General features: G+C 36.3%; 1 protein-coding gene across 1 annotated transcript in view; it reads left to right on the top strand.

Moving 5' to 3' along the window:
* htt (huntingtin) overlaps positions 1-13,114 on the top strand; it is a 688,215-nt gene that overhangs the window by 122,147 nt on the left and 552,954 nt on the right. The window contains exon 9 of the mRNA XM_090385445.1: positions 6,381-6,488. Coding sequence (XP_090241571.1) covers positions 6,381-6,488 — 108 coding nt within the window. The remainder of the gene's footprint in view (positions 1-6,380; positions 6,489-13,114) is intronic.

Genomic DNA, 13,114 nt, shown 5'->3' on the forward strand with positions numbered 1-13,114 from the left:
ATTGCGACTTTCTGGAGTTACTTGTAGGTGTTCGCTGGGAGACCTATTGCTGCTAGGCTGTTATGTAGGGTCTTTGGCACCATACCTATGGTTGACAAAATGATCGGGATAGTCGTTACTTGTTGCATATGCCACATCTCTTTGATCTCCTGTCTTAGGTTCGTGTACTTCCTGATTTTTTCCCCATGGATTTTCTGCAGGTTGCCAGTGTTGGGTACCACTATGTCAATCAGATAAGTAATCTTTTGCTTCTTGTCCACAAGGGTTATGTCCGGTTATTATGGCGCGGTCCCAGTACAGCTTGTGGGTTAGGGTCTCTAGTACTGCCTGGGGTTCGTACTTGTAGTATGGTACATTTTCTTCAATCAACTGGTATTTCCTTGCTAGCTTCTGATGTGTTATCCTGGCTACCTGGTCGTGGCTATGAGTGTACTCAGTCTGGATGATCACCTTGCATCCCGCGGTGATGTATTTGCTCGTTTCTGAGGTCAGGTGGCATCGTCGACATGTGTCATTGAACACTCTGGGCTCCTTAGCGATGTATTTTCTATAGTTCCTGGTGTTGATTACCTGGTCTTGTTTGTTGAGCATGAATCCTTCAGTCTCGGGGAAGAGTGTCCCACTGTTGAGCCATGCATTGGAAGCAATTTTATCTATGTGACCTTGATGTAGATAATTGTAGTGTCTGCCACGAAGTGTCTTCTCTGCCCATTTTTCTAGCTTTGTTTCTACCTCCTGGTTGGGGGGGGGGAATCCTCACTTATGTTGAGTTGGGTATTCCGCTTGTTTATCTTCCTTATGGCCTGGTGGAGTGCTGCTGTGTGTTTCTGGAAGTAATCCTTCAGGTTAACTATCGCTCTTTGAGCTGTCAATGAGGGTTATCAGGCCCCTTCCTCCTTCTTCCTGGGCAATTGTCAGTCTTTCCACGGAAAATTTCGGGTGGTGTTGGCGGCTCTTGGTCATCATTGTCCTTGTCTTTCTCACGATATCCTCCAGCTCAGTGTTAGTGCAGTCTGTGACCCCAAAGGAGTTTGTTAGTGCTGGGACTGCATAGGTGTTTATGGCTTTAACTGTGTTCCCTTCGTTCAGTTTTGCTTTCAACAGGCTTCTGAGTCTCTGATGGTATTTTTCGGTCAGGCAGTCCTTAATTTCCTTGTGCTGTAACTGCTGAGCCTGCATCATCCCCAAGTATTTGGAGGCCTCTCCCTCTGCAATGGCTTTGATCTCTTTGCAGCTGGTAGTTTCAGTTGACTAATTTTCCCTGGCACAATCTGTGGGTCTTGCATTTGGCTAGAATAAATTCCATCCTAATATCATTGCTGAATTCTTCGGTGATCTGGAGTAGTTGTGAAGGTGCCTCTCGGTTCCCACGTAGAGCTTGATGTCATGCATGTACATCAGGTGGGTGAAGGTGTAGAGGTTCTTACTTCCTTTTTTGAGGTTATATTCGTACTTGCTACTGTTGAGCATAATAGATAGCAGGTTAAGTGCGAGACAGAACCACAATGGGCTCAGGGCATCTCCCTGAAAGATTCCTCTCCTGATAGGGATTGGCCTGGTTATGATGTTTTTGACCTTTATGGTGGTACTCCATTTTGCCACCGTTTCTCCTAGGAAGTTTGTCACTATCAAATTGACTTTGTAGATGTTCAGCGCCTCTATTAGCCAGCTATGAGGCATGGATTCAAAGGCCTTGTGGTAATCGATGTAGGCTTTGTACATAAATGTGGCATCTATGGTTAATTGCTCCTTGCATCCTTTCTGCTGTTCGGCCATTATGTTCTGGCTCTCCAAGTGGTCTGATATCTTTCTGGTTATGCAGCTGGTCAGGATCTTGCACATTGTTGGGAAGAAGGTGATTGGCCTATGTTTCGCCGGGTTTCTTGTATCTTCGTCTTTAGGCTTCAGATATACGATTCCATGAGTGAGAAACTTCGGGATTGTCTCTGAGTGGCTTATCATTTGGGTGAACTGCTATGCCAGTTGCTTGTGTGTGTGCAAATGAACTTCTTGTACCAGTAGTTGTGGACATTATCTATTCCTGGAGTTCGCCAGTTGTGAGAATTCTTGATCGTCTGTTTTACTTCTTCCTGAATCTCCCACCCTTTCATTTCTTGTACGTCCTTGGTTTTCTTCCGTTCTAGTTCTATCCAGGTGGCTCCCTTCTTTCCTGTCTTCTCCAAGATTCCTGTAGCAGCCTCTTTGGTCCTCATCGAAGATTCAGTTGTTTATTTTCCTCTGGGTGCTTTCTTTGTATCGGCATAGTCTCATGCTGAGTGCAAGAAGGTTCTGCCTCAATGTGTCCAAGTACTGTCGTATTCTCTGATTTTTTGTCTCATGTTTGCTGTGGATGCTGTCTCTCTTAAGGATGCTCTTCACTTTTCCAATTAATTTCCTACTCCTATTGCCCCTTTGGTACTGGATCAATTGGCCTATCTTGACTCTTAATTCTTCTATCTTCTGCTGAAGTCTTCTTTCCCCAAGCTGGTGGTGACTTCTGTTTTCTTTTTTTCTGCTGCTGATCTCTCACTTCTCTTCCATTAATCCTCGTGGCTGCTACACAGCTGTGTGGATGGCCTCCAGTGTTGCACGATTGTTGTTGTCGAGGTAATGCAGTATTAATCACATACCATCTGATTCAGATGGTATGTGACTCTCCGCAAGGTTCTATTTGGTCTCTGTGTGACCAAATGTGAGTGTTTGTGTGGTCCATTCCTTCGAATTTTGTTAGGGCCTTCTTCCACTTGTCTTCTATTCTGGATATCGTCATGATATCTTACCACAGTGGGCTCAGAGCATCTCCCTGAAAGATTCCTCTTCTTATGAGGATTGGTCTGGTTTTGATGTTCTCGACCTTAATGGTGGTACTCCATTTTGCCATTGTTGCTCCTAGGAACTTTGTCACTATCGGATTGACCTTGTAGATGTTCAGGGTCTCTATTAGCCAGCTATGAGGTATGGAGTCGAAGGCCTTGCGGTAATCGATGTAGGCCGTGTTTGCGGTGCTTCTTTTAGGCTTGCTCCATAACTGTGGCTTCTATGGTTAATTGCTCCTTGCATCCTTTGCTCCTCTACTTGCACCCTTTCTGCTGTTCGACCATTATGTTCTCACTCTTGAAGTGGTCTGATATCTTGGTTATGCAGCTGATCAGAATCTTGTACATCATTAGGAGACAGGTGATTGGTCTGTATTTCACTGTGTTTCTTGTATCTTTCCCATCTTTCAGTCTTTAGGCTTCAGATATGTGACTCGTTCAGTGAGGACTTTCGGGATTGTCTCTGGGTTCCTTATCATTCGAGTGAACTGCTCTGCTAGGTGCTTGTGTGTGCAAGTGAGCTTCTTGTACCAGTAGTTGTGGATGTTGTCAATTCCTGGGATTCGCCAGTTGTGGGTGACTGATTGACTGTTTTTTTTTTTTTTTTTTTTTTTACTTCTTCTTGAATCTCCCTCTCTCTCATCTCTTGTACTCCTTGGTTTTCTTCCATTCTACTTCTATCCCGGGGGCTCGGCTGTTATGTCTTACTTCACTGCTCCAGATATTTCCCCAGAACTCTTCAATTGTCTTCTTTTCGGGTGGTCTTCCTTCTTTCTCATCTTCTCCCAGTTTCCTGTAGAAGGCTCTTTGGTCCTCATTGAAGATTCGGTTGTTTATTTTCCTCTGGAAGCTCCCTTTTTGTATTGGCGTAGTCTCTTGCTGAGTGCGAAGAGGTTCTGCTTCAGTGTGTCAGATATTCTCCTATTCTCTGATTTCTTGTCTCATGTTTGCTGTGGATGCTGTCTCTCTCTTGAGGATGCTTTTCACTTTTCCAATCAATTTCTTCTATTATTACTTTTATTATTATTATTATTTAGTTGGTTAATCCTATAGGATTCACCCCTGGACAGTCATAGGCTAGAGGGTACATAATTATCCTATATTTACATCCCATGAGGGTGTAAATATAGGATAACTATTACACCATCAAAAACAGAGGATGGCTATTTGAATATTCATAATATGTTTATACCAAATTAATAATTAAGTTGGTATCAGTGTTTATTTTTTGTATGTGCGATTCCTTTTATTTTTGAAGAATTTATTAAATATCATGCAATCGATAATGTCCTTGTGATTTCACTTATTTCATTTATGGACCTATTAAATTTAGTAAACATAATTATTAGTAATAATATATGGGTTATTTGAAATCTGTATAAATGTACTTTCTAGCAATGTATAATATATTTATTCTGAATAAAAAAATATAAAAACAGTAAATAAGGTGATGCATAACTTACAAACGTGTGTGTGTGTGTCTTTGTGGATTGGAAGAAAATTCTTTAGTGTTCTTCCATCTCCAAAGTAGTTTGTTGCATTCTGGCAAACCAGTTTTGAAAACAATTACTAAAGTGGAATCAAAACAATGTCAGAGTAGAGCAGAAAGTTGAGTAGTTGGGTACCTTATAACAAAACTGTTGTTATTTGATTATATCATGTAATTTATATAATACAGCAGACTCTCGAGTTACTGGGATCGGATTAACCAGGACACTTCAAGACTCCAAATTAAAAAAAAAAAAAAAAAAAAAATCAACCAGAAATCATAAAATTCAAGTAATAACTAGAATGGGTATAAACAGATATTTTGCATGTCATAAATAAGCGACAAGAAGTGGCATTATAAGTTGTCATTGGGAGATTAATGTGCCTATTATCTTGCAACCCTCACTGTCTTCGCACGCCGACCGGGCTAGCCGAGTGGGTAAAGTACCTGCCCGGCAACCCAAAGGTCGCAGGTTCGATTCCCGCCTCGGGCTTGGATCAAAGTACTGCAAAAAACCTTGGGAGGTGCAATATGGCCACAGAAGCCGATGCGCCAACAACTACCAAATCAAAAAAAAAAAAAAAAAAAAAATGTCTTCGCACTGCCACTCAAAAAAAAAAAAAAAAAAAAAGAGACCAAAATGTTTAGTTTGTTTTAGTGCGTCGCGTCGATTGTTGTGTTCCGTCGCACTGCAAAAGGACAAATTTTGTTTCGTTATATCAGGAATGTCGAAATTTTTTTTATAGTAAAAAAAATTTTTTTTTTTTTTTTTTTTGTTTAGAAATTGCAAAATTTATGGGTAAATGCAAAAGAGTTGCGCTTTCAGTTAAACAAAGACTTGAAATTATTCAAAAGTTTGAAAACGGTGGTGAAATAATGTTGGTGACCGAAGCATATGCGACATTGTAAAAAATAAAGGGAAGCTATTAGATTTAAAATCAACATTGCAAAAAATAAAGGGAAGCATCATATTGAACACACGAGTAGTACATGGTAAGTTTTTTATCTATCGCCATATTTTTTATGTAGGTTGCTGAACATTTTTCGATACAGTAAGTCCCCAACTTACGCAACTACGGATTTACGTAAATTTTTTTTCATTCGATTTTTTTATTTTTAGAATTGTAAAATTTAAAACAACAAAAAATAATAATAAACAATCAATAACGACGATCACGGCAAGCACAAATTGCACAAGTGAGATTGGAGTAACAAGCAAAAAAAGAGAAGATTGTTATTTATGGTTTTTTTTTATAAGACAAGATTTCAGTGAAGAGGACACACACACACACTTTACCATAATAATGTAAAAACCCACAGAATTCCAGCTATTGGTATTATCACAAATGCAATAAGATCAAGTTTACTACCCATTTATAATAGATTGCGCTAACAGAAATGCCCAATAAACCGGAAAGTGAAAATTGTTTTTATTGTTTTATGGTTGTGACCTCCATAAATGTGCTTTAGTAAAATGTGGACTTGCGTGGGATGGTAATAGCGAGGTTTCGCCTTAACCCTATGAAGTTCTTTACAGAAAATTTCATTTTGACCGTTATCATGGTGCTGACTAAGAGAATATGTGACAGTGGTACTAGTACATCTAGTACCACAAGAAAAGGAAAGTGATCGACTTGGATAAGAAAATTAAACTAATAAGAATGTATGAAAATGGTCAAACATTAACAAGTATCGTGCTGAATTCACATTTGTCAATAATAATATAGTGGCAATATGTTACTAATCATTCCCGAGTTACATAAAACTTGACTAAATAGGAAGTCCCGGAATGTATCTCTTACGTATTTTGGGGACTTCTGTATTTTTGAATTAACCGGGAAATCGATTATCCGGGATTTGCTTTTTACTCTCTATCCCGGAAAATCGAGAGTTCACTATATATGATTAAACCTTGGTAAACACAATTTTGCTGTAATTCATGTGGCTCTTTGGGTGTCTTTTTTCATAACTAATATTTAAAAGTTAATTTATGCCAAGTATGTCTTTCACACAATTCTCAGAAGTTATATTTTTGATCTGTATGTTTGTTTACTTGTATAATATGCCTTATTTAGGTCAAACGAGCATGTTTCTTCCCCCATCTGCTGATGAAGATGAGTCAGCTTTAGAAGATGACCCAGAAGTTTCGTTGCTTGGTGACCATACAAACAAATCTCCGACAGGTTAGTGAAGTGAAAACCATAATAAAATTTCTTTACAAAAATTGCCCTTTCCTTTGCAATAATTTGCTAACCCAATAATTCAAATTTTATTATCTTTGAAATTTACAAAACTATTCTTGTATAAACTTCAGAATATCCCCAATAATTTACAAATTAAATCAGCAGGTCAGTATTGGAACTTGTTTTTTTTTAATAGTGCTCAAAAAGTTGCATCACCTCATTTTTAGGTTGTTTGTCCTTATACTGGTAGCTGATTTTTTTAGAAATAGCTGAAAGAATATAAATAAGGTAATAACAATATACATATTAAACTATTAATTTCTGTAAAATTTACTTTTATACAATATGGGTAAATATACAATGAAATAAGTACTTCAAAATAACAGCATGTTACTTATATGCTTCATGTAATAAAAAAAAACTATGAAAGCATTGATTTTTTTTTCATTACTTTGCTCATACTGGAATGACAGGCAGCTATATAACCAAAAAAAAACAGCAAAATGCACACTAATATTTTGTTGGCCCACCCCTTGCTTTGATGACTGCTGCACATTTTTATGGCATTGCTAAGGTCCTGAATTTATACCTGGGAAATCTCATGCTACCAAATCTCCATGACAACCAGGGATGGAGTTGTGCACTTCTGCTTCCTTGCACATATTTTAAATTCCGTTTTTAATTTATTCTCATCCCGTAAACTTACCAATCAATCTATTTAACTTTAAATTACCCAAACCCAAAATGAATTAATGTTTCCTGCAGCTATCTAAATGTTTTTGGTTTTGTTTCATTGCTGAAACACCCATTTTGTTCCAACAAATTTTCAATTGGATTGAGGTCTCGACTGTTTTTAGAACTGTTCTTATTGTGTAAATTTATTTATCCTTCAGCCATTTTTACACCTTTGGACAGTAAAGAAAGCAAAATAAATTACATTTCTTTAAGCAAGAGTGTGATGTTTCATAAATTTAAAACTTTTCCAATTTTTATGAATTAGTACTTATGGTTTTGGCTCTATAACATGCTGCAGTCATCATGAAAAGTGCAATTGGCACCATCTCCATAATAATCACTTATTGTCTGAAGCAGTTTTGTTTTGATAATGTTCTTCTACACATCAGCATTAATTGCACCCTTCACAAATTAAAGATGACCAACCTCTATGTGAAATACATATCATTTGAGATGCAGAATGTTTCACTGTAGAGATGATACTCAGGATGAAATTCTTCTCTTCGTCTTACAGTCTGCTGGCTATCCGAAACATACGAGTTGAATTTTAATTTATCAGAGAAAATAACACATTTCCACTGGTCCTCAGACCAACTAGCATGCTCTTTTGCTCACCTTAAACACTGGGCTATTATTTTTTGCATCAAAAGTGGCTTTTTCTTGGGTGACGTGCTACTAATTCTGATGAGAAAAGGCATCTATGTACTGTAGCAATACTTGTCTTTACTCCTGTATCCTCCTCCCATGGTTTTGAGATCTGTCAGTGAGTATCTTCTGTTTTGGACACACAAACAGACCAGAAATCTCTCCTGCACTGCACTGCAGAAGATTTTCGTGGATGTCTGCTTCCTTCTTTTCTTTCTGTTTAGAATGCCAGTTTCTGATCATTTTCATAATAAATGTGCCACTGTTGATAGATTATACTGAATCCTTTTAGTTGTTTCATTAATTCAAAATTTCAAAATTCAAAATTACAATGCTTGCTATATTGGAAGTACTACAACTAAATTCGGTTCCACTAAAACCTCTAATACATGGGCATATTATCACTATAACAGTTTCAGAACAGGACAATGCAGCACCGAGCTCACATTACACGTACATTCCCACAACCACACCCCCCTAGTTGATTCAGCCATTACCATAGTAAAACTAAAAACCAGTTACAAAATTCTCCAATACGTAGCCCTCATCATAGAATGGTTCCGTCACCACTCTAAGTTAAACATCATAAATGCAAAACAACCCTCCAACCTTTCCCCGGTTTGGAATCTCACACATTTGAGATTTCCGCATGTCGCAAAGTGCATCACGGGAACATAGAAATTCCTTTAAAATACAGCACGCGTTCTCTCCATAAACTTGGCCAACTGAAGACATTTTTTAACAAAACGAAAGTCTACCGTTATGACTATTGGCCTCATCTGTTTCACATATTTTAGAGTTCTTAATTAATTAATTCTCCATGACAACCAGGGATGGAGTTGTGCACTTCTGCTTCCTTGCACATATTTTAAATTCCGTTTTTAATTTATTCTCATCCCGTAAACTTACCAATCAATCTATTTAACTTTAAATTACCCAAACCCAAAAAAATTTAGTCATTCATTCACCCAAATAACATCTGCAGATCGTCCAAGGTGAGTACCATAAATTAAGCTTTAGCTATTGAAACCTAGTCCAATCACACGGTATTTTAAGACATTCTATAATTTATCTAATTGTTTCATTAATTCAAATCAAAAGGGACTATGAAGCCCAATAAGTCCTATTATTATAATAATAATCTTAAATTATAAGAGGAAACCTCATACCTTTTTAGTAGGACTGTCTCAACACTCAATTGCGAATTATTATAATATGAACCTACCCCACGTGCATAGTCATAAATAAATCAAATTAAAATAGCTATTAATTAAAATCATGTCTTCAGTTTCTCATATCACGCCAAGTGAATTGGAAAGAATTACGGAAAGACGGTGGCCACCAACCCCCAAAAAACCAACCAACATCACATGCCACCATGAGAATTGAAAAACAATTGTCGCAAAAACCTAAAAACTACGAAACAAATAAATATCCATTAATTCACAAACAATTTAAACTTTAAAATCATTGTATAACTTCTTTTAAGAGACCAACTTATTCGGTTTTTTACGTGTTCACAAGAAGTACAAAAGTGATTCCCTGTTTTATATAAAAAATTAACGACAACTGACATTATTTATATAGACCAAGCCCGGGCAAACTATGGCCCGTGGGCCGCATGCGGCCTGCCGCACATTTTTGTGTGGCCCGCGAGCTTTAATTGTATTTTCGAAAAATATTTACTTATTTTATGCCTTGTTGAAAAATAAATTTGTATATGTAATACATTATAGAATTTGTCGACTTGTAAATTGTTTTATCCTCTCTGTACTGTTCAAATTGAGATAGAATTTGAAATTGTGCGCAAACCGGAGCGACCAATGGGTGCTTTTCTAACGGTATAATTTGCGATTATAAACTAACTGCACGAAACTACGGTAACAGACAACTGGTGATGACGACAATGGCTTTGTTGCGGTGGCAGAGTAATAGGATAGGACTGCTGACCGGCCGCAGTTCCAATCTGTTTTCTCTGACGGTCTTCTTGCAGTTAGTTTTTTTGTGTTATCTTTGGTTATCATCTTGGTGCGAGTAGCGATAAAAATAATATTTACGCCCTTTTAAAAATGAATAAAAAATGAAAAATTCAACAAGAGCATCGTGTCTTCAATGAAGAGTGGAACACAAAATATTTTTTTGCTAACGTAAATAACAAGACTATTTGTCTCATCTAACGGGAGAGTGTCTCAGTGTTGAAAGAGTACAATATTAAAAGACATTTCACTACTAAACATTCCGAATATGGTGCCAATTTAACTCCGGAAGTGAAAAAGAAAACCGCTGATGAATTGATTCAAAATTTATCTAGACAACAAAATGTGTTTACGTGGCTAACTAAGGAACAAGAAGCTACTGTAGAGGCAAGTTTTGTTATTTCTCATATAATTGCAAAAAGCAACAAGCCCTTTTCTGATGGAGACTATATTAAAGAATGTATGACTGAAGCTTGTGGAAGTATGTCCTGACATTAAACACAAATTTGAGAATATAAGTTTATCTCGGCGAACTGTAGTAAGAAGAATTGAATGTATCGATACAAATTTGATCGAGCAATTATTATCAGTATTAGAATCCATAACATGGTACTCGATAGCTCTCGACGAAAGTAATGACCAAAAGAATACTGCGCAGTTATTAATTTTCATACGTGGATGTACCTCTAATTTTGAAATTATTGAAGAGCTTCTCTTCAATACGTTTGGTCTTTAAGAGATTCAATGGAATCTCTTAAAGACCAAACAACGGGAGCTGATATATTTGAAAAAATTGAAAAATGCTTAACAAAATATAATTTACAATGGAACAAAATGGTAAGCGTAACAACTGACGGAGCACCAAGTTTGACAGGTAAAAATGTTGGAGCGTTAAAGAAAATCCAGGATAAAATTTGTGAAAATTATCCTGATTATAATTTAATTACAATTCATTGTATTATACATCAACAAGTATTATATAAAAATGTGTTAAAAGTTGAACATGTCACATCTTGTATTATTAAACTAGTAAATTTAATACGATCGAGGGGCCTGAAACACAGACAATTCATTAATTTTCTTCAAGATATTGAATCCGAGTACACATATTCCTTATCATAGCCAAATTCGATGGCTTAGCTTAGGAAAAGTTCTTCGGCGAGTATGGGGATCTTAAAGATGACATCATTCTATTTTTAAAACTGAAAAATATTATGGACTTTCCCGAATTAACAGATAATAACTGGATTTGTGAATTTGCGTTTACCCTGAACGTGACACACTTAAATACTTTCAACACCGTGTTACAAGGAAAAAATTTATACGCCCATGATATGGTAAAAAGCTTGAATGGATTTCAATTAAAACTCCAGTTGTTCCTTTCACATTTATTGATTAACAAGGTAGACTACTTTCCAACCATGAAGTTGCTAAAGATTCCAGAAAGTAAATTTGAAAAATATTGTGAAATTATCAACGCTTTGAATGACGACTTTTCATGAAGATTTGACGACTTCCGAAAAATTGAGACAAGTTTGGCAATAGTGCGCAACCCATTTTCAACAGAAATTGATAGTGCACCGAGTGAACCACAACTTCAGATTATAGATCTGCAGTGTGATACCGATTTAAGGGAATTTCACCGTCGTGAGGAAATCTGTAAATTTTACAATACTCTTTAATTCGGACAAATTCAACGAATTTAAAAAAAAATAACCAACATTTTTCTCAAAAAATGTTGGTTATTTTTTGATCAACCTACATATGTGAACAAACATTTTCCATCATGAATCTAAATAAAAATTCTTTACGATCAAGCATCACCAATGAACATTTACAAGCAGTTTTAAGAATTTCAACTACAAAATTAACACCCAAAATTAAAAAAAAAAATGTTAAAAGATGTAAAACAGTTCCATTCATCTCATTAAATTCTTGGATGTCCCATCAAAGAGAATATATTTTTTTATGTTATATTTCTTCTTCATGATAACAAATAATATATATCTAAAAATAGTATTTTACGTGCGGCCCGCCTTCTTTTTGAATTCCTAATGTGGCCCTTCAGCCAAACAGTTTGCCCAGGCCTGATATAGACCAATGTATGAATTAATTCATGCATGCATGTAAGCATCCACGAGTCCGATATATTATAAGGTCTGAGTATATTAATAGAATCTCATTTCTAATGTTTCAGCAATTAATAATTTAAAATATTCAAGCTCTTTATTAAGAACTTTCGATTCATTAAAAAGGAACACATATCCATCAGTGATTGCATGAAATGCAAGCTCAGAGGCACCTGTCCTACCTGCCCTAACTGATGCCACATGCTGCTGTATCCTTACCGAAAGTAAATTTTGGGTTGAGCCAATATAAGCAGAATTGCACCCACCACATGAAATATTGTAAACAATATTGTGAGCTTTCATGGTAGGAACTACATACACCCTATGTTTCAAGATGGCATGGAGCTTACTCATGGGTTGTGCAACAATTTTAAATTCAGTGTTCTTAAATATGTTAATAAATTGTCTATACCAATGCTGTATATACGGAACTTTAATAAAATGTTTATGATCAGCCCTGTCATTTGTTGTCTTTGTCTCCAATTTATATTTCGCCTGTTGACTAATCTGCATAATGGTACCTAATGAATAACCCCTATTTAAAAATCTTTTTGTCAGTTCCATAAGCTCATCCAATAGGGATTCTTGAGTAGAGCTGTATCTATATGCATTATGAAACTGATTAAAAATAATGCTCCTTTTATATGTGAAAGGATGGTAGTTCGAGCGGTGCAAAAATTTCCCAATATTCATTGGCTTCCTATAAATTTTAAAAATATATGTTTTCATTAACCCTGGTTAAAGTAAAATTTAGAAAATTTATGGATTTGTGGCGGAATTTCCATTTATAGAGTGAACTTTAGTCGATTATGAATGTTATTAAATGTATCCGGGACCTTCTGTACTATATGTCTATTAGTAATTATTAAGATACCATCAAGATATCTACCGTGAAATGTTATATTTGGGAGGGGAGACGTGGCATTAAGTATACCTGCTCGATCTTATTCAGATAAATTTCAGCAACCAATCCACTCAAGCTAAGCCCCATTGGTAACCCAAATATCTGCTTGTATATTTTATCTGGAAAGTAAAATTTCCCCATTATAACACATTCTGATTTACTGGCCTGCTCTATTTCTCTGTGCAATTATTCATTGTACTCATTAGAGTCATTAGGCCTATAACACACTCCTACTGC

Source organism: Mastigoproctus giganteus, chromosome 11 (genome assembly GCF_048544385.1).
Source record: "Mastigoproctus giganteus isolate SK-2022 chromosome 11, ASM4854438v1, whole genome shotgun sequence".
In the NCBI taxonomy this organism is placed as follows: Eukaryota; Metazoa; Arthropoda; class Arachnida; order Uropygi; family Thelyphonidae; genus Mastigoproctus; species Mastigoproctus giganteus.